Genomic DNA, 21,552 nt, shown 5'->3' on the forward strand with positions numbered 1-21,552 from the left:
AAGCCAGACGCGGCAACAACCTAATAAAATAATAAAGAAAGAGGCGCCGTGTACGTTACCATGTCTGTCGGCCTTTCTTGTTGACAAGTTCTGAGCTACTTCCGTATATTTCAGCTCATGACAGGGTGGGCGGGGCTTAAACGTTGTTTTTTTTCATTCATAAAACTTTACGTTTTTCTTCACATTAAACGTTTTACACTGATTCTAAACGTTATACTGTACATTTATATATTTTTTAGTTATGTCTAAAAGGAGTTAGTGTGAAATGTTTCTTTCTTAACACAAGGTGTCAGTGTCGGTTTGTACAAATATACAACATCAGTTTTAATTCACAAGGATGTGGTACTGTGGACCTCAAAGATTATACTTTATTGCAATATCAGTGTGATTGATAGGAATTTATCTTAGTGAGCCCGCACAAACAAAGACAGAGAAAGACAAAGCACACATTACATTAAAGAAAGTATAAAACAGATATTTAGAAAACATAAATCAACACATAAGAACACTATAGAACAATTGCTTCACCTGTAGGGAAATGATCAGCAACATGAAATGCAATTATTCAACCTGCAGTGCTGTGGATATGTTTCAGGATATGTGTTGTAAAGAAAGGAAATGATCTAGGAAAATTCCAGGGCTCCTTAAAAAGTCTAAAGTAACTATAATTATAAGAGTTATAATGTTTAAGTACAGTATTTTCATTTAATCTACATTATACTTCTACTCCACCACATTTCAGCATTGTCTTTTCCACCCAAAAAAAGTTAAATTACCTCATTATAAATTCTTAAAATTACATCCTACTCCTCCCTCCTCCCTCAATGAAAAATCCAGATATGATTATACAAATAATTTCCATTTCAGAAGGTTAAATGGACGCAAAATGCCTCCTACTTCACTGTTAAGTCCATTCTCAGTGTCTGTGCGCTGGAGCTTTTTACGTTTCCACTTCACACTTGTTGTAAGTTGCATTATTTGACCACGACTGGCTTCCAAACTACTTGTGATGTAAATTCAGCAAAAGGTCATGCAATTACAATAAAAGTACAGATTTTAAATTAGATCTTAAACCTAAACTAGGGTCAATATAAGTGAAGCAATGTACCAAATCATAGCAAACAAAAAATGAAAATAATATGATCAAATCTGCCTATAATGTAGTAGAATCCCTCCAGATGTGCATCTCTCTGTATCATTAATGGGTACATTGATCAACTTGGTCAGCCATGAAAAAAAATGACGTCTGCACATCTGGAGGAGGACCCAGGGGAAAATCCATCTCTCTCTCTCTCTCTCTCTCTCTCTCTCTCTCTCTCTCTCTCTCTCTCTCTGACCACGTCCACACACGCTGGAGACAATCCTTCCAGAGGACAGGCAGCCCAACTATGAAGCTTTATTGAACACCAGCTGAGCATTTGTCACAGCTACCTGATGATTTTAGCATCTTGTTCAGTGTTTTCAACTCCGCTCTGGCGTTAAAGGAGTCGCTTTTGCGCATTAAAGCGTCCCGGTGCGCTCAAAGTGTCCATGTGGATACGACAAAAAAAACTTTTCTGCCACGTTTTTAAAAGCAGAACGGAGTAGCATCGATCGATTTTGTTGTGATTTTTCTTCCTTTCCTGTCAGGACGGCGGGACTTGTGTAGAAAGTTACTTTCCTGAACTGTTTTTTTCGGGGCAGTTTGCAGACAGAAGAATGCTGCCCCAGCTCCTCACCCTGGCCTGTGCTCTCTGCTGCTTTGGTTTTACCTCCGTCACTGCAAATGTACTAAAAGCAGAGGTAAGTCAAATGGAAAATCATAATTCATTCACTTTAAGAAACGCAATTTGATATATACAGGAAGTTGAGCAAATCCAAAGTGTCATAAAAGCTGTTATATTGTTGTTTTTTTATAGTTGTATACAACATTCATGGAGGATTTTTTATTGTTGCTACATATTGTATATTATTAACCTCTTATTGTAACACTACAATTGTAGTTTTACTGATATCTCTAGTGTCTTTCCAATGTTTAGCTTTTCTCCAATCTTGCAACAGCAAGGGAGGAACTGTTTGTGATCCCATGTTTATTCCGCCTCCCTCAAACGTTCCTGACGTTTATCTTTCTGCACTAAGAGCTGTTTAAAAGACTCCCTCTGTAACAAGAGATGAAACTTCATCCAGAGAAAAGAATGTCATGAGTCTAAACTCTTGTGGCTTGTGAAGGAGGAGGGGGGGGGGGGGGGGCTCCAGCCATGCAGGGGCAGTGCACAGTTTGGAAACCTCAGCTGAGTTGCTTTGTTCTGAGAAAAAAAAAAGGGGGTCGTGGTGGTATACGGGGGAGGGAAGAAGGGGGGTTAATGGTTTTCATCTGCCTGTGTAGACTGCACAGGCAGGGAAGCTGGTCTGCATTCACAACAAGCTGGACATGAGTCGCACCAGCTGGGTCTGAGTGTAGGCCTCAGGCTGCAGACACTAAAGTGCAGTTTAGCCTTCAACTCAACGACGTATTTTGTCACCAGGTCGCGTGCAGCTTTGTAAACGATCGGGTACGAGCATCCCGGCCGCCTCCGGCTCTCAGCCCAAGTTACATTGGCTGTGTAGGTCGTTCCAGAGGTGATACGGGTGTTGGATGTGAGCATTTAAACAGCATCAGTGTAGTCACATTCAGTCAGGAGTGCACATACAAGGTGTAAAGACAGAATAGGCAGCTGTTACAGGAAATGGATTCACAGAGCCAAACGTCTATTACCTGCTTTAGATGTACAAGAGTCTGAGCTGTGTGGACAGGATGCCCGAAGGAGCGAAGGAGGACCTTAGTCACTGACCACAAGCTGCTGGCGTGTGAGTCAAGCCAGACACGGTGGATAACTCAGAGTCAGACAGTTTATAAAATGCCACAAGCGGCTGCCCTCCGACACAGTGATGAACGTCTGTAAACAAAAAACACGACTGTTTACAGCATTTTATAACACCTCTAATATAGTAGCATAACAGCCCACAGTGTGATGAAGAGTTAATCTGCTGAGACAGGTCGTGTGCCGTGATGCAGCCTGTACTGATGCAGAAAGAGGATAAGAAATAATTACGGGTTCAGGATTACATCACCTGGGAGCTGTACAGGAACCCTGTGATCAAAAGATAGACGTGTCTGTGTGTGGAGAAAGCAGAGATAGGAGAAACACAAGACAAAACAACAACTGAGTGACATAAATGTTTGATTACAGGTGATGAAGCTCATTTGAAGGGTTGAGAAAGAAGAACTCAAACAGAGAAACTGAGTTTAGAGGAATTTTGTGGTTTCTCAGTGTTGCTCAACATCTGAACATCCCTCTCTGACTTCACTCTGACTAAATAAACCCACCTAATCCACGCTGAGTGAAAAGAGAAGCTCCACAAATAGAGAAATAAGACTTCCACTATTCTCTGAGAATGACTTCTGGGTGAAGTCGAGCACCTTCTGCGGCCTCCGGCATCTGTTTTCATTCCCCTCTTTCGCCTTGTCTAACCTTTCTTTACTTCAATAAAAAGCTTAGTGGGACCTTGTGAGCAAGGGAAGTGGGCAGCAATGAAAACAACAGGGTCTAAAACAGGATCTGTCCATATCGGGCTCTGGAGATTTCCCGTTGCCATCTGGAGACACATGTCTCGTGATCCCAGCAGAGGGTTACAGATCCGGTCAAAAAACACATCTGGGCTCAATTCTCTTTATCTCGACTGGTGGCTGTTGATGTAGCATCAAAAGAAAACGCCTCGCTCAAGATCTGGTGACAGGCTGCGGTTGTCACTGAAGAAATGTCAAAATAATCAGCTGGATCGGCTTTAATGAGAAACTGATGGACTTCAAGGGAGCTTATCTTTTCCCTGCACCCAAGAAAAGGGTCCATCTTGTTAACATAGAGGACATCAAAGAGAGGAAGTGAGAACGCCAGGTTTTAAAGATAGATGCTATTTTACTTTAGGGTTTTTAGTCTCAGGTGCTCAGCCGGTTGGACTTCCTGGTCGAGGTAGAGACCGCTCTCTGAGATATTGTACTTTTTACTCTACTACAAAAACGATCACTGTATCTTGATGCATTATCATAATCTACACAACAGCATATAAAGTAGTTATAGCTGGTTATATACACAACAGCTGTTGTTGGACCCAGTACTAGGAAATATACAGGATCACCTTCATAATACAATTCAAATAGTTGACAAAAACTATGTATGGAATGTAAAACATTCAACTAAAGCTGTCAAAAGTACAATATTCGCCTTCGAGTAAAAGTACAAAGTGGAAGTACTCAGGTAAAGTACAAGTACATGGTGCTTAGGTGCAGTGCACGTAGAAAACACACTAGTGTACCAGTCACTGTTGTCTTGCATCAGTGAAATAAAGCAGAATCAGTGATTTAATTTGACATAAATGAAGAAAGACGGCGCTGCTGTGAGTGCGAACCGGGTTCAGAGACGCCAAGAAATGAAGGCAATGTGAGATTCAGCCACTCAGGAGCAGAATTCTCCGTTTTTTCCGTTGGCACCGAGCGAGAGGAACAACTGACTCAGTCCCTCACATTTAAATTCAGCCGTACTCCTAACCCCTCTCTCGCTCTCCCCACTTTTTTCTTTTACCGCTCTTCCTTCTCTAATGTCTTTACCGCTCCTTCGCTAATAAAACTCTGCACTTGAGATCATCTTCTTCTGTCCTTCATTCCTCGGGGAGATTTTTTTTTAAAGACGGGGAATAAAAGCATCCAACTCGTGTGTCTGGGTAGAAAAATGCAAAACAACTGTGGAAGGTTGCGGGCAGCTGGGAACAAATAGTGTTTTGACACTTGGCAGCATTGCAACACAAAGATGGTTTCACGTTACTCGAGTACTAAGTAATTAATTCCTAGTTTATTTCAGTATATATTGCATAACTATAGACAAACCCCCACATGATAGATGCTCAGACGAAATGATGTTTTTGACCACAGCAGCTATAAATACACGGGGAATGTTTTTTTCCGTTTTGTTTATAACTCTTGTAGGTACTTGTGGTCGGTGTTCTGCATTGTGCTTCCGAATAAGTTTCAGTCTCATGTCATGTGAATGTGAGTAACAGTGTGTGACAAACAAGTGGCCCCCTCATATCCTGTGATGGGCACATTGAGACATGTTGCAGTAAAGTCACTGCTGACATGATTAGATTCTGCCGTGTTGCTTGACACCTGAGGAGGAAACTTACATTTTGTGCTTGTTGTGTCAGTTTCACACATGGTACAGGGAAACTTAAGATGCTCTGGAAGATTTTAAAAAGAAAACCCTGAGACACAAGCGAGGAGAAAGCCTTTGGTTAAAAACAGCGACTGGTTTCGACCCCACAAGCTCTCCATCAGGGAGGATGTGCGTAAAACAGATGGATTACACCCGGTACTCCACAGGTACATGAAAACACTCAATATACCTCTATTGTTTTTGGTTTCACGTTCACATCTGATTGATTGTGAGCAGAAAGCGTTTTGTCTGATGATTTTCATTCTGTATTAATATAGTCAGGTCACAGTAGGGTCACATGTATACTTCCCACAGCTCCACAGAAACAACCTCTTGTTCCACCGACTTTACATCACGCTGGTCGTGTTTCAGTGTCTGTGCATTATACATTTAGACCTCACGTCACTACGCACACACACTGCACACACTCAAAGGTGTGTTTAACCAAACCAGCAGCCAGCCCTTTGACCACACATGGCCGTGTAGCGAGCTAACTAGCTACCCCGAGGCCAACAATACCGGCCATGTACAAGTCTCAATAAATAGAAGCTTTGATGGTGGCTGCTGGGAGTTCCAGGGAAGAGGGGGGTGCATGCTGGGATACCTGGCGTCTCAACCGGAGGTGGTGGCGGTGGTGTGTGGAGTAGTTTGGGACTAGAGAGGGAGAGAAGTGGAGGTCTTGACGGTGTGGGGGAGACTTTTCAGGGGAGTGTTTTTATAGAAGCAGACGCGTCACCGCACTGGAGCCACAGGACACACTGGCAGCAGTCAGTGGAGAGGCAGAGAAAGTCAAGTCGGTCGGCGTTACAGGCAGGTTGATTTAGAGGGTCAGAAGATAGATTTGATGAACTAGATGCTTAAATAATCCAGAGAAATCTGGATGAAATTGTGAGGGGGGGAATATACAGAGAAGGGGGTTCTCTGCAGGTCGTCATAAGTGAACCTTGTTCTCTGGCCTCTCTGCCCAGCACAGGTAACAGTAGCTGTGTGTGCCCAGGCAGTGTACGGCCAGGTTAGCCTGCCCATGCAGTTGCTACATTTCCATCCCTCCTCCCCGCAGCTTTTCCCTTCACTTGTCGGAGGAAGGCTTGAAGAGAAAAGCAGCACTAAGGGTGGAAGAAGAGAGATATCTGAGGTTTAGATGACGCTAACGAAGGAATTCGGGGTAATTCCACCGACTTAATCTGTGGTGGAGATGAAGATGTGCGTTTAACTCCGTGTGTGCAGATGCAGAAGTGGAAAAGCTTCAACAACTCCAACAAAGGAGGCCAGGAGATGATCAACATGCAGCATCCTTACCTGGTCTGGTTTGACCAGTGGCTTATGATGGCTAACTTAACACAGATGTTGTATAATGGATAAGTCAGTTCACTGACTTGATGGCTCTTCTGTACTTGCTACAGTCTTTATGCTAAGCTAAACGTCTACCAGCTTCATATTTAACGCCACAGTGGTTTCATCTGACTCTGCAAGAAGGAAAACATTTCCCAAAGTGTTGAGCTGCTATTGCTTTAAATCTTAGACCACCAGCAGCAGGCAGTGGAAAATAATAGGCTGGCCTTTTATGTGTAAAGATAAATAGTGGTGGTTTTGGTTGACATGAAGGCAGACAGAGAGAGAGAGGAGGAGGAGGAGGACAGACATAGACGGTGCAGGGAGATCCTTAACTCAAGCAGCACAAATGTTGCCGAAAATGTTGCTTTTTCCAGCGTTACGAGCGCCAGTTGCTTTTGGCAGCGATCGTCTAGACAGCCTTCTGGGTCATCGTGACTAAAATGACATCAGTGTTTGCAGATTTTGTGTTTAATTTGGCTTTCAGTTCCCCTGCGCGTCCCTCCTTATGACCCCCACAACAAAGCTTCCCCTAACGAGTTCAGCATAAATCACGGGGGCATGTGAGGATTTGGTGTCGGGTTTTAAGAGTTCATAAAAGGGATAATGTCACAACCAAATGAAGAAACAACAATAAATGTAACATGCCGAGTTACCTCAGTGCGTGCTTGCGGAGCAGCTTAACAAGTCACACACACACACATGTTTTCACAATGCAATCTGTGTGATGCATCTGAGCTCAGAGACGCAGGTCCAAACACGCTCCGAGAGGTGACTGAAGGTAGACAAACGCCCACAGGTTCAAGAGACCAAACCCTTCTTTTTTGTTGACTGAGATGTTCTCAGGTATTTTTCGGTTGTTCCTGACATGTCTGACTGTGAGCAGACGGAGAAAAAGTCTCATGGAGTAACAGTATTGTTGCATAAATGTCATTTTCCATTTGTCTTTTAGCATTTTATGAAAGAGTCCTATATTTAACCCTAACCCTAACCCTAACCCTAACCCATATTTTCCCTGTCTCTTGTAGGGTTGGCTGCAGCAGTATGGCTACCTGCCTCCAGGTGATGTCAGAGCCCAGGCCATCCGCTCACCAAAGTCCATTGTGACGGCGATAACGGCGATGCAGAGGTTATACGGGTTGACTGTCACCGGCTCCATAGACTCCAACACGTTACAGTGAGTCCTGATTGACAGATTAATACTGGAGGTTTTCAGATCGTTTGATGATTTGGGATTGAAAGAGGAGTCTAAGAAAACAAGATGACTTTGTATAAATAATGTGTCCTTCAGTGGAGTCCGAATACTTTACATAGTTAAGATTGGGGATTTGATTTTTGCTGTTGACAGGGCGATGAGCCGGCCACGGTGCGGCGTCCCAGACAAGTTCGGCCCGGAGCTGAAAACCAACCTGAGAAGGAAGAGATACGCCGTGCAGGGTCTGAAGTGGGATAAGTCTGAGGTGACCTTCAGGTACACGCCTGCGCTGTTCACTGAAAACGGATTATCTATTGTCATTTCTTAATAACAGTGCACTAAAGACGGAGCGACTTTTGTTTTGAAAAGTGCTTTACTTGCTTACCTTATTTCGAGTGGACATCCCAGCTGTCCTAAACTGTCTCTGTCCTTCGTAACAGCATACAGAACTACACCCCTAAGATCGGAGAGCAAGCCACATATGAAGCCATCCGAAGAGCCTTCAAGGTGTGGGAGAGTGCGATCCCGCTCACCTTCAGAGAGATCCCCTACAGCCACATCAGAGACAAGGTCGACAAGTTCGCCGACATCATGCTCTCCTTCTCAGAGGGTTTCCACGGAGACAGCACGCCGTTTGATGGCGAAGGAGGCTTCCTGGCTCACGCTTACTTCCCCGGACACGGCATCGGGGGAGACACGCACTTTGACCTCGCTGAGCCCTGGACCACTGGGAACACAGACCAGGGGGGTAAGAAAGAGAAAAGACACAGGGTGACATGAAGATCATGGAAGAAATGAAAACCAATATAATAAATGTCATGTCTCTCTCTCTCTCTCTCTCTCTCTCTCTCTCTCTCTCTCTCTCTCTCTCTGGAGGTAATGATGTTTTCCTGGTGGCTGTCCATGAGCTGGGTCACGCTCTGGGTCTGGAGCACTCCAACGACCCCTCTGCCATCATGGCCCCCTTCTACCAGTGGTTTGAAACGGAAAACTTCCAGCTCCCAGACGATGACCGCAGAGGCATCCAGACAATCTACGGTGGGTTGTTCTCCTGCAGCAGGGGGGGGGGGGGGGGACATTTTTCCTGTCAATTAATGGATTCATTCAATTAATCCCTATCTTAATGTAGCATGTTGTCTTGCTAACATTTGCTAATTAGCACAAAATACAGAAGAGGCTGATTTTGCAGAGTCAACCTCGTGTCGGTAAATTCATAATTAACCATTTCACACCCACAACATCTTCCCCACAGGAACCAAGTCCGGGGCTCCCCCTCCTCCCCCGCCTCCTCCTCGACCCACGAAGCCGTACATCCCCGACAATGGCCCGGACATCTGTGAGGGACACTACGACACCATCGCTATCCTCAGAGGGGAAAAGTTTGTATTTAAGGTACGGGAGATTAAATGACTTCCTCACAGCTGGCGTTTTGACTGTAACTCCTGTTGTTCTAATCTTATGTGTGTGTGTTTGCAGGACAAGTGGTTTTGGCGTGTGCGGAACAACAAGGTGTTGCCAGGTTATCCTATGGCCATCAGTCACTTCTGGAAGGGCCTGCCCTCAAACATCAACGCAGCCTACGAGAGGGATGATGGGAAATTTGTCTTCTTCAAGGGTACGTCCCATCTGAGTTTAAATCGGAACCAGATTTGGGATGATTGAGCTGCTGCTGCTCCAGTGATGACGTTCATGTGTTAACTATTACGACTGGTCTTCTTTCATCTCTTATTCTTCTGATCTTCCTTCTTCCTGTTTTCCTTTCGTTCTCTCCAGGTGACAGGTACTGGGTTTTCAGTGAGTCTAGCATGGAGAAGGATTCCCCCAAGAGCCTTAAAGACCTGGGCACCGGTCTACCCAAAGACAAGATCGATGCTGCTCTCTTCTACACACCGACAGGACAGACGTACTTCTTCAGAGGCACTAAGTGAGTCTCCTTCTTCGTCGTCCTTTCACACCTTTCTATGAAACATTGTGGGAGCACTCATGGATAGATTGAATCTCTTTCCCTTTAGCCCAAACAAGTACTGCTCGTACCGTTTTAGGAGCCTGTTCTAACCTTTTCTTGCTTATCTGTGAACTTGTAAGGAAGGTAGTTCCCACATTTCCCTTCTCTGACTCACACTTTGTCATGACATGAACCTCTGACGTACACAGAATTACCCAACGCTGTTTCCTGTAAGACATATTTTCTTATAGTGTAGATATTTCATCGTTTTGTGTCATTTGCAGGTATTACCGTTTCAACGAGCAGACTCGCACCGTGGACAGCGGTTACCCAAAGCCCATCAGCATGTGGAGCGGTGCACCGGATAGCATCAAAGCTGCCATCATGAGTGAAGATGGATGTACGTCCCCGTCCCCCCCCCTAGTTATTGAACAAATGGGCAAAAATTAGGAAATTGACCAGATACTTAAATCTATAACTCATCAAACTAACTTCTTATCTCTTCATCTTTTCCGCAGCTTACACTCATTTCTACAAAGCCAACAAGTACTGGAAGTTCAACAACCAGTACATGAAGGTGGAGTCCGGCTACCCCAAATCTGTGCTCAGTGACTGGATGGGCTGCGAAGGCGAGGAGCCCAAGAAGGGTCGTAAAGAGGAGGTGATCATCATCGAGGTGGACGAATCACAGAGCGGGGCGGGGCCGGCGGCCGTGGTGATCCCTCTCCTCCTGCTGGTGCTGGTTGTGGTCACTCTGGGAGCGCTTTTGTTCTTCAGGAAGTACGGCACGCCTCGACGCCTCCTCTACTGCCAGAGATCCCTCCTGGACAAGGTGTAGACCGAGCGACGGGGTGATTGACAGACTGCCACAGAGGGACAGAAAGAGAGGGAGAGAGAACGAGGGCCGGGTGAAGATGGAAACTGAGAAGGGGAAGAAAGGGAAGAGGAGGAGAGAGCGACTGGAGATGGGATAGGAGGGGGACGACGTGTTAAGTGTTGGGTGGTTTGTATGTGCCACGAGAGAGAAAATAGGCCCTAGAAACTGAAATCAGGAAAATGTGTATTTGTATGTTAAATATTTACATGTGCTGTTCACATTAGAGAAGGGGAACAACAAAGAGACTCATCAACGACTTCCCTCCCGCCTCTCCTCTCTCACATCCCAGGTTATAAAAGTAAATAAAAACCCCTCCTTCCTTCCTCTCCTTTAACTGGACGACTCCAACTGAACTGCTGTCTGATTCATTTACTCAGAAATTCATCATCTCTGTCGAGAGTTTTTGTCTTTTACTCAGAAATTCATCATCTCTGTCGAGAGTTTTTGTCTTTTACTCTGAAATTCATCATCTCTGTCGAGAGTTTTTGTCTTTTACTCTGAAATTCATCATCTCTGTCGAGAGTTTTTGTCTTTTACTCAGAAATTCATCATCTCTGTCAAGAGTTTTTGTCTTTTACTCTGAAATTCATCATCTCTGTCAAGAGTTTTTGTCTTTTACTCAGAAATTCATCATCTCTGTCAAGAGTTTTTGTCTTTTACTCTGAAATTCATCATCTCTGTCAAGAGTTTTTGTCTTTTACTCAGAAATTCATCATCTCTGTCGAGAGTTTTTGTCTTTTACTCTGAAATTCATCATCTCTGTCGAGAGTTTTTGTCTTTTACTCTGAAATTCATCATCTCTGTCGAGAGTTTTTGTCTTTTACTCTGAAATTCATCATCTCTGTCGAGAGTTTTTGTCTTTTACTCTAAAATTCATCATCTCTGTCAAGAGTTTTTGTCTTTTACTCTGAAATTCATCATCTCTGTCAAGAGTTTTTGTCTTTTACTCTGAAATTCATCGGGACATTTTCATTGTTTTTGCAAAGTTTTGAAATTTGGCTATGCAGTATGTCCTGTATTTCTTTCAATTTGTTTCTACCACTAAATAGGGCTGGGTATCAATACTTCTTTAGTACTGCCGGAGATGTGTCTACTGCACATAGTACTAAAAACTGTAACGTTGGCATTGAATGTCTGGTCAGGTTTCCTTTTTCTTTCATCAAATAGTTCCAGATTTCAACATTTTGCCAATTTTAGACTTTTATCTTAGCGCTAGTATAGAACATTTTAAAACAATACCTAGCCCTACTACTAAGAGGATTATATCCCATTTGCAAAACACAAAAGATGACCATGTTCAGTTTTAGTTATGGCATTGGACGGAGGATAACAGCATGTCCCTTATGCACAGTGTTAGTATTGATTGATGCAGACTTTTTGAACGTGCACAGATAGGATTTACTCTTAGTATTTGTTTATCCTCTTAGCTGCAGCCCCCGACAAGACGTCTTAAAAGCAATAATGGTACAACTAGAATCCTTAATTATTGTGCTTCAACTCGTTTCATAAGCAAAACTCTTCCTTCAGTGCAAGCAGTCAGACGGGAAAAATAAAAATGATGTTTTAACTCACGAATGACGGTTTTCAAACATTCCAGTACATTTGTTGTCGAATAGGAGCAGAGCTGCTTGTCCAAATGTGTCAGTACGCGGTACAGTTCCCAACAATATCGTGCAATTTTTTTTAATTATTATCGTTGTTATGGGAAATTGTTGTTATTATAAGTATGGTTATTGTTATTATTGTTCTCCTGGTAAAGTTATAATGACTTATTTCTTTCTTGTCTTTTGTACATTGTCATTTGGAGTCCTGCTGGACAGAGGCGTAACGTGACAATGATGGAAATGATTCCCAGTTTACACATGTGATGAATTAAAATCAGATCAGGGGGGTAAATGTGACTTCAGGGAGTTTCTTTGTACTCTGAGACGCCCGAAGTTACAGCGATGTTGGCACAGAATAACAAGCAATGCTATTTATGAATCTTTGATGGTGCTTAATGATTTTTCTTTTTCTTTTTTTTTTTACACAAATCTAAATTGAAGGTGAATTAATTTAGTTAATAACAATGATAATGGTAATTATATTTATAATGATAATCGTATCAATAAAATGGAACCAGATTTTTTTTTCCTGCCTGTTTTCACTTTTGTATTTCATTAGATAAAGTGAAATTAAACTATTTTCTACAATCTTGTAATACATTTCTTCCATGCTTTCATATTTCACACACACACACACACACACACACACACACACACACACACACACACACACACACACACACACACACACATTTACATCATAATCTTAGATATGAAGTATTAATTAAATCATTCTTGTGATATAATGAACAAAAAAAACATGGCTGCAACTTAAGTTTGAGGAAGAACTACATTACCCTCCTCGTGTCATGAATGCCTCACAGACAAACCCAGGAAATACAAAGAGGCAACGCTTTGGAGGTGGACGTGTTGTGCTTTTAGGAGGGTCACATGATAAGTGTATTTCCTGGATTCAGGCCTCCATTTAGGAAAACCTTTTAGCTTTGGTGGCTTTTAATCGAGACAGTTTCCTTACTCGGTGCTACATGCTAAAACCATTAAGTATACTATGTTGTAATCTTCATAATGTGGCAACATTTTGTGCCTAGCAGGAAATGTGCACGCCATTTCTCACCACAATATTTCTTAGTTGGATTACATCATTCAGTTTCAGCTGAAAGAAACAAAGTAATGTGAAAGATCAAATGTTATGAAGCTCAGGGTCAACACTTCCTGCACTTATTATAAGATATTAATCAGTAATTAACAAGCAAGTGTTGTACACAAACTAAAAATGAGGAAGCAAAGACAATAGATAGCGATGGTCGTGACTAATCTGGACACAGATGCTTGTTTTGGACGTGGAGCCAGAAGTCATGTGTCGAGGAACGAGTCGGAAAAACTGATGGAAACTGTCACATTTTTCAGAGAGATGCGTTCCAACTCAGCATGGTATTCTTGAAACATCTGTACGTCTCGTCGGCCAACCCCGGCCGCATGTGTGTGTGTGTGTGTGTGTGTGTGTGTGTGTGTGTGTGTGTGTGTGTTCAAGTATATACACAAAAGAAAGTGTACGCCCTGGCTCTGTCCTCTTAAAAGTAATTATAAAAACGTGAGAAGGAAAAGACAAAGAGAGAAGTGAGAAGGGCAGTTAAACAGAAATGATTTGGGGTTGGGGATTTTCTTTTCCCTTTGCACATTTCTATCCTTCAAGCAGCCTCCCTCCCTTCTGCCTCCCTCCCTTCTGCCTCCCTCCCTTCTGCCTCCCTCCCTTCTGCCTCCCTCTCTTATTTCCTCACCCACTGCAAAATTGTTCTTTTTATGAGGCTTCAGTCTCAAACCACTCCTCCTCTCACCACAAGTATCTCCAGTCTGTTTTTTTGCTCTTTCTTTCCTCCCCCCCCCATCCAACCCCTCTGTGCTCTCGGTGTTTAACCCTTCGCATACCGTCAGTGAAGCGGGTAAACAACAGCAACCTGGGTGACCCACGAGATCACGGCAACCAACCAACATAAAAAGATAATGGTCGTTGGTATGCAACGACGGTTTCAGAATACTTTATACCACTCTTGTTTGTGAAACATTACTGTTTCATGAACAGTTTTAATCTTGTGTTTGAGGTTAAAGTCCCCTTGAGCAAGCGTTCAGCGGTGATGTCACAGTGCACTGACACACCCTGAAGTACTCTTTTACATCACTGCAGCAAGGCGAGGGTTTTATTTTTAATTTGCTCTTTAAAGTAATTAAGCTCGGGTGGCGGCGGAATCACTCCTTGAACACGCTTGCGCGCCAGTTTTCTTGTTTCTGAATATGTACGGTCACTCTCTCTCTGAGGCGGCGAGTGTTACTTGAGAAAACTCACATTATCTTACGGGAACGATTATCCAACCACGCTGACTTATTACCTGCACTAATGGCACGACATTTACAAAGCTGATGGAGGACGTGTAAACCTTTAGATGCTTAGAATTATTTAACTGTATTTGTACGTCAGTCAGTGAGACGTTGAGGCAGTAGGTGTAGCGTCTGTGGACTTCATTCATCTACACACTAACCTAACTGACCTCACCTTTTGCTTTTTTATATACTCGCATCTGTTCATCCACTTGCCTCCTTCCACTGGCCAAACTCTCTCTCTGGTGTTTCCATTTTTCTCACTTGATCTCCCTCATGCACGATCCATCCTTCTAGAGAAACTTACACTGCTCCACGTCGATGCTGCTGAAGTGCATTACAACAGCATTATTACCAAATAGAGAGGATAAACATAAGCCACTTGTAAGGTACTTAGTTAGAACAGACCTGAAGACAGACATTACATTTTGTGCAGATGTTTTCTTCTGCTTCCCCATCCTGCTAATTGTCTCACAACCCCTTATATTTATTGGCTGAACCTTTGGGAGAGTCCCGATTGGGGAACCAATATAGGGTTAGGGATTAATTAGCAACTCAACACTGTCCTGGAAAGAATTACATTCTGTAATTCTTTCCAGGAACATTTCAAAGAATTTCTTTCTTTTATTTCCGGAGACGATGGGTCCTGTGAAGCATAATGTTGGCAGGAAGCTCGTTAAAGGTTGTAAAAGATGTTTGAGATCAGGAACGGTGAGAGGAAATGAATCCCGCTCCACAGCATGAGTCCGACACACATTGTTCACGCAGCGATCTGGACGTCTGTTTGGAGGTGTTACCAAGTTTATCTGCCAAGCATCTGCTCGCCGTCTTGTCTTGCAGGCCATGGACATGGACACAGATGAGATCTTTGGCAGCCATGTTGGCCTCTAGTCCTCTTTCTCTCTCGCTCTCCGTCAGCCATTTTAATGCTGAACTCATACAGTCTGGCAGGGCGGTGCAGGAACAACCATCGAGCTCAGCACTCACTCCCCATGCCAGGCAGGAAGTGGCCAGGACAGCTGCTTGCAATTCAACCTGAGACTTTGTTTGGGTGACCTACATTATGGCACCGTTTATTCTCTACTGTAACCTTTTATGATTCTACTAACTAACTTTACTCAAGTACAATTTTGATGTAGTTTTCATTTCAATAACTTGTGAAGGCCCAACGAGGACACACATAGCAAAGATTAGATGACATTTTTTAAATATTAATACAAATCTGTCCCATTACTCATCTCAGGACCCCTCGTCTTTTTCTAGTGATCCTTTGGAGGGCCCTGACCCTCAGGTTAGGAACCACTAGACTACAAGATATATAAAATATCATATACAGTCGTATTGTATAGCACTAACAGTTTTTCTGCCTGCTTAGTCAGAAGCTGACAGAGAAAACAATGTGTCCTGATGCCAAAACAAACTCATTTGGCTGAATTAAAAGCAAACAAATTGACCAAATACCAAAGGAAGCCACGTGGTTTACTGTCCAACTAGCAACAAACAAAGATAATTGCAGCCTGCAGTGCCAGTTCTCATACAGTCATGCACAGTTCAAACAGTTCAGGCTGTGTCATTTTGTCAAACATGCTACCCAGGGTGCCCCGTACTCCCAAGAACACCCAGGTCAGGAAGCGGTCTTTGGGCACAGATTTGCTGAATCAGACCTTCCACAAACTCCCCCCCCCCCTGTCCGACTCTGCACCGGGGCGATGCTCATCCTCCTGCACCCCCCTATCCCAGTCGTATCTGCCAGGAAGCCCTGCCTGTTTCTGGTCTGCGGGTGAAACTACAGAGGCCCGTCAGCTAATCTCTAAAAAGCAGTCACATCTGTCTCATCCTTCGCCCTCCATCCGAGCAGACTGACCTCACCTAGCGCCCCCTAAAGCACCCACCAAAACCCTCCCTCCTCTTCATCGCAGACTTCTGCACAATAAGCAACATCTGGTTCTCATTTCCCCAAAACCAAAACAACACGAGGACGAGAGGAAGGGAGAGATGTGGGGGGGGGGGGGGATGGGAGGAGTCGGAGGAGAGGTTGTTGAGGAGAAAGACATTCACGGGAAAAGCAGGAAGTGAAAAAAATGGTGCGTCAAGAGAAAGACTGAGGAGTCACATTTCTCACTGGGGGTGCAGTTGGAGGTCTTTGAAGGTGCAGGTGTGAGGATGTGCGTGTGAATGAAAAATGTCACCTTGTTAAACACTTTGACAAACGCTTTTTCATAAAGCTTTAACACCCTTTGTGGCCTGTTCAATGTCACCCCACACTTCTGTAACACAATAAACAGTCAGCTCCTTTGGTCAACTGTATGAAAAAGTTAAGACAAGGGGAGGAGGGGAGGAGAGGGGGGGGGAGAAAAACTCCCATCTCCACAGAAAAGAATCTGCAAGTCAGCGGCTAGCAGCCCTAATTACAGTGGGGCTTTGCTGAAGTCTGCAACAAGACAAAGAGAGAGAGAGAAGGAAAAGAGGCAGATGGAGGGAGAGAAAAACGCAAGGAAGAAGGGAGCAGAAAGCAAGAGGAGAGGTTACCTCATTCTGTAAACAGTCTGTTTAGAAGTCAAAGTCACACTAAATTAGTGCTGACTCCACAAAGGCACAGCTGCTCAACGTCTCTTTACACTGTAAATACATTCACTTTGACTCTCTTCAAAATACATCAGTATGCTAATGATGCTTTTTTAAAAAGGAGGTACAACTTTGAAGACAAAGAAGAAGAATGATATTTCATTCTTCACGCTTCTTAAAATCAAAATGATGCAAAGTGTTTCTGCAGCTTGATTAAGACTTGAGCTGATACCAAAACATATCGCTTTCTGTGGGACGCAACTTTCTGCCAACTTGGCTGCAGCTAGCTAATCATCTTTCCAGACACCAGGCTGCAGAACGGCACATTAGAAGTTCAGACGTTTTCTTCTTCGTTGGTAGAGATAAGTGACTTTAAATGAGTAACACATAAACATAATGAGCCGAGTGGATCCTGAAAACACCTCTTTTTAACATCGAGTTGCTACAGCATGCAGATGTGTGAACCCCTGTCTCTCGCTCTCTTCAAACACACACACTCGTACACAGCGAGCTCTTGAATCAGAGCCACTTTATGTTCGCCAGCTCCTCCCTTCCTCTGCCTGCACAACACCAGACAAAATGGCGTGTGAGCCTTCACGCTGCCTCGCAAAAAGGAGAAATGCTGCATTCTAGTGGAAGCCGAGAGACATTAACTCAGAATTATTATATCTAAAAGATCAATGACTATAAAAGATTCATATTTAAAGTATAAATCAGAACTTTTATTGCAGAAATTCATGAATAGTGAAAAGCAAAGTGTGTTATTGTTACAGGATTGCCTAACTTTTAGGACTTTTTTTTAATAACAACTTCCCTTTAGGTTTGAGTAAAAGAGACTGTTTCTGCTCCTCAAGTCTTCTGGCCTTGTCCTCTCTTGCACTACACGCCTCTACGCCTTTGTCCAGCTCCGAGTCCAGCATCACGATACGTCTCTGTGAGAAACAACGCCGGCGTTACAGACAAAGAGGCATACAAGAAACACACGAAGATCAAAAGGATGTGTATAAATGTTGATACTCACCACTAAAACTTCCCTCTCTTGCTTTCGTCTCAACTGTCCCTTCATCAGAGGAGCTGGTCTCCCATCTGTCCAGATGCACAATAAAGAAAAACACACAAAGGACATGACAAAGTGTGCAAGTTAACTCAATTACCCTACATAGAAACAAAAACGGGTGAATCACTGTCTACTAATATCTGTGACTCCACAAATAAACAATACCTGCATACGACCAATCAGCCAGATCTGTCAGAGGGCCATATTCTGTGCCGCTTCGGGCAATTCCATGTCTGCAAGCAAACACAAAATTAGAAATCAATGTCAATTTAAGACAAGTTGCCTGTCTGGGGTCATAGTAGGAACAACACAGGTGAAACTACTGTTAACGATGGCTCGTGCACAATTAGCTCAACTAAATGCAACGCAGTCGTTTTAATGTAATCAATTACACCTGTGCTTTTTCCTACTATGACGAGACATTAATATTGCTAATGCAGAATGATGTACAACAACAGCAACATTAGCATAAAAAAGGAGTAAGGGATGGGACACAGCATCAGTGAACTTACTCTAGCCTCCATTTCTCTCCACCCTGTACTCCACATGTTGTGCTGAACTGCCTGCTGGAGAGCCTCAGCACTGGGGAACAAATACACAAACAAAACAGTCACCTTTGAATACCCACCGGTAACACTGTGTGGAATAAATGATGCTTTACTAAAGAGTTAGCATTAGCATTAGCATTTATACTTGTTACTACATTTACGGTGGTTCATTAAACAGGCAGCTGTATAACAGGCAGCGAGTGGTACAAGAAGATGTTTACGGATATAAAGTATCAACTTTAAAGTTTTAACAGGTCTCACAACAACACATTTATTGTATAACCTCTGTCTCACCTGAACAGCACAATGTCCTCACGGGGGCCGCCATCTTGTCTGCAGTGTACTGTGTTGGCCACCAGGGGGAGCTAAAGGCGCGCTGTGAGAGCCCGGATGTCTTCATTCATAGAAGGAGATCATTTATTATCCCAAACTTGGCTAAGGCCACTCAACATTTATTTTAAATGTACACCTTTAAACATTATGTTGGGGTTTCTAGATGAAAAGTGTCCCCAGATAATAAAAACAAGTATTCTGTAGGGTAAAAGATACATACAATGAATGCATGCAGAGAAGGAATAGACAATATATATATATATATATATCAATTGTACATTTTACTTATTGCTATATGCATTAAAAAAAATAATTATGATTTATTTTTGGAATTTTCTACACGAAAAAGAAAATACAAACTCTTACATTTATTACTAAATATATGAAATAGAAGAAAACATTGTGTAGAATGAGGTAACTAGAGAGGGTAATAGTACAACCACAAAACAGAACATGAAGATACATCCAATATACAAGATATTTTAGAGACAATAGCAAATTAACTAGACATGTTAGTGGAAAGAAAAGCAGCTATTAGGGATTTCATTAACACATTAAAGGAGCACTCCACTGATTTTACATGTCAAAGTCAGGTGAATCGTCACGATGAGTAGTTTTCACCCAGCAGTATAATATCTCCTGAAACTCTGGGTGAGCTTTGTAAAGCCTGAGATACGGAAAACGTTGCAACCCCGAACACTAATTCCACTTGGTGGTGGTGGCATGAAGTCATGGACCGTGGCGTAGTTCGTTATATAGCCTAATGTTAGCTTTATATTTCTGGCGGTCGAGTTTATGCTTCAAAAAGACATAAAAGTGGTGTCGTGGCGTGCTGTGGGAACCAGTTCGATGCTAACTTTCGAGGTTGGTCATCCTGGCAGCACTCTATAAATCTGATGATGTCACAGTGATGTCAACAGGGTCATCACAACTGCAGACTGAAGTTTCCTGTGTTACAAAGAGGGAGCCTGACGTTTGAAAGAGCTCGGTGTTTATCAGACAGGGAGGGTCTTATGCAGTGGTTCTTAACCTTTTTCCACTTTTGACCCTTTTAAACAATGTTACTCGTGACTCCTCCTTACAGGTTATGAGTTGTGTACAGTTCAACCTAACAATGTGTCTTTTTCTCAGATTGTCTGACAGTCTGAAGAAGTCACAATATCCAAAATATCATAAAGAAATGTTTCTTTTAAATAAGAAAATACTTAAATGTTGTGTTTGCATGTCTGCCCTTTGAAGAAATAATTACACACATGCACAGTAATGGGTAAAGATTGAGCTAGATGAAGGGGAGGACTTCATGTGTCTATCTGGAAGTATTAGACTGCAGACTTGTGGAGCAGAGATGCAGACAGAGCACAGCCGCTCTCGCAGCTCTTCAAAGTATTGTTTTTGTATGAAGTGCTCCGCTACTAAGCCCAGAAGAATTTCTCTGTTAGCTTTTCAGGCAAGTTCCCACTCGCAGCCTGTGAGGTAAACGAAAGAGTCTGCAGAGGCTGCTGCAGGGACTCCGGTGAACCGCAGGGGCCATGAAAGGCTCCATATGGAGGGGGCTCCGGGGCAGACAGAAAGCCGAGAAGCCTATTTCAACACGCCAGGGCAAACACAGTTACTTTATCAGTGCTTGTTGTGTTTTGGTGTGTCCGTTAACTGCCACAAAAAGGCCGGAATCAGGTCTCACTAATGCCGGCCAGTCCTGAAATAGTAGCGGGATGTTTACCCTGTATCCTCCTTGGAGAACTCAGACACGCCGAAAAAATTCACCAGCCGCATCACTCAGCCGTGCCCTTCCGCGCATTCCACAGGCAATTAAGTAGTACCGTCGCCTAAAACATGACGATTACATGATTTGATTTGTAATGTGGAATTACAGTGATTACAAATGTCAAAAACAGTGGTTTAGGAAGCATTCAGATCTTTAATTTAACTAAAAGTAGTAATACAACAATGTAAAAATACTCCATTGTAAGTGAAGGTCATGCATTTTAATCATGATGTTAAATTATTATAGATATATTATTATTTTTGTGTCGGGTTGTGGCTGTTTGATGTGGAGCTATTTGTATATACTGTTGGGTAGATTAATCTTTAACAATGTGCATATTTAATAAGAAGATAATATGTTTACAAGTTGTAATAAGGGTCACGTAAATGTAATAGAGTAAAAAGTACATTATTTTTATCTTACTTGTGGTGGAGTAGAAGTATAAAGTATCAGAAAATGAAAATACTAGTAGAAGTGGCCTATCTCAAATCAACAGTATGTGATGTAATGTACTTGGTTACTTTCCACCACGAGTGTATATACAGGTTAATAACACATGATCAAACAGAATATGTTATCCGGAAAGCTGCAGGCGTGGTTTTGGTCGTGATTTGGCGATTTTATGAGGAAAACAAAATAATGGCTTTTCTGAAAACAGAAATGTTTATAGTGGGGGTTAGGGTTAGTGGTCAGGGTAACGTTTAAGCTTGTGCCAAGAGGACCACAGTCACATGATTACATCTGTATCCAGAGCTCAGTCATAATAAACATT

The 21,552-nt window shown here is 42.9% G+C and overlaps 2 protein-coding genes across 2 annotated transcripts; one reads left to right on the forward strand and one right to left on the reverse strand.

Moving 5' to 3' along the window:
• Positions 1 to 1,345: 1,345 nt before the first annotated feature.
• On the forward strand, positions 1,346 to 11,096 carry mmp14a (matrix metallopeptidase 14a (membrane-inserted)). Its single transcript, XM_029454957.1, has 10 exons — positions 1,346 to 1,782; positions 7,586 to 7,734; positions 7,906 to 8,028; positions 8,193 to 8,500; positions 8,629 to 8,790; positions 9,005 to 9,144; positions 9,229 to 9,367; positions 9,526 to 9,676; positions 9,982 to 10,097; positions 10,216 to 11,096. The coding sequence occupies exons 1-10, from the start codon at positions 1,699 to 1,701 to the stop codon at positions 10,533 to 10,535; spliced, it is 1,692 nt and encodes a 563-aa protein (XP_029310817.1). The 5' UTR covers positions 1,346 to 1,698; the 3' UTR covers positions 10,536 to 11,096.
• Positions 11,097 to 17,819: 6,723 nt separating this feature from the next.
• On the reverse strand, positions 17,820 to 19,101 carry mrpl52 (mitochondrial ribosomal protein L52). The gene is made up of 5 exons (XM_029454958.1): positions 18,977 to 19,101; positions 18,647 to 18,716; positions 18,300 to 18,367; positions 18,099 to 18,163; positions 17,820 to 18,009 (listed from the first exon to the last, which is right to left on the reverse strand). Exons 1-5 carry the CDS (start codon positions 19,080 to 19,082, stop codon positions 17,857 to 17,859), a joined length of 462 nt encoding a protein of 153 aa, XP_029310818.1. The 5' UTR covers positions 19,083 to 19,101; the 3' UTR covers positions 17,820 to 17,856.
• Between the last annotated feature and the right edge of the window lie 2,451 nt (positions 19,102 to 21,552).

Source organism: Cottoperca gobio, chromosome 18 (assembly GCF_900634415.1).
Source record: "Cottoperca gobio chromosome 18, fCotGob3.1, whole genome shotgun sequence".
NCBI classification, from domain to species: domain Eukaryota; kingdom Metazoa; phylum Chordata; class Actinopteri; order Perciformes; family Bovichtidae; genus Cottoperca; species Cottoperca gobio.

Excerpts from the sequence above, each read along its gene's own strand:
- mmp14a (XM_029454957.1), top strand. The coding sequence starts at position 1,699 with ATGCTGCCCCAGCTCCTCACCCTGGCCTGTGCTCTCTGCTGCTTTGGT. Across the intron at positions 9,677-9,981 it reads TACTTCTTCAGAGGCACTAA|GTATTACCGTTTCAACGAGC; the intron begins GTGAGTCTCCTT and ends TGTCATTTGCAG. Across the intron at positions 10,098-10,215 it reads CATCATGAGTGAAGATGGAT|CTTACACTCATTTCTACAAA; the intron begins GTACGTCCCCGT and ends TCTTTTCCGCAG.
- mrpl52 (XM_029454958.1), bottom strand. The coding sequence starts at position 19,082 with ATGAAGACATCCGGGCTCTCACAGCGCGCCTTTAGCTCCCCCTGGTGG. Across the intron at positions 18,368-18,646 it reads GGAGAGAAATGGAGGCTAGA|ACATGGAATTGCCCGAAGCG; the intron begins GTAAGTTCACTG and ends GTTTGCTTGCAG. Across the intron at positions 18,010-18,098 it reads AAGAGAGGGAAGTTTTAGTG|AGACGTATCGTGATGCTGGA; the intron begins GTGAGTATCAAC and ends TGTTTCTCACAG.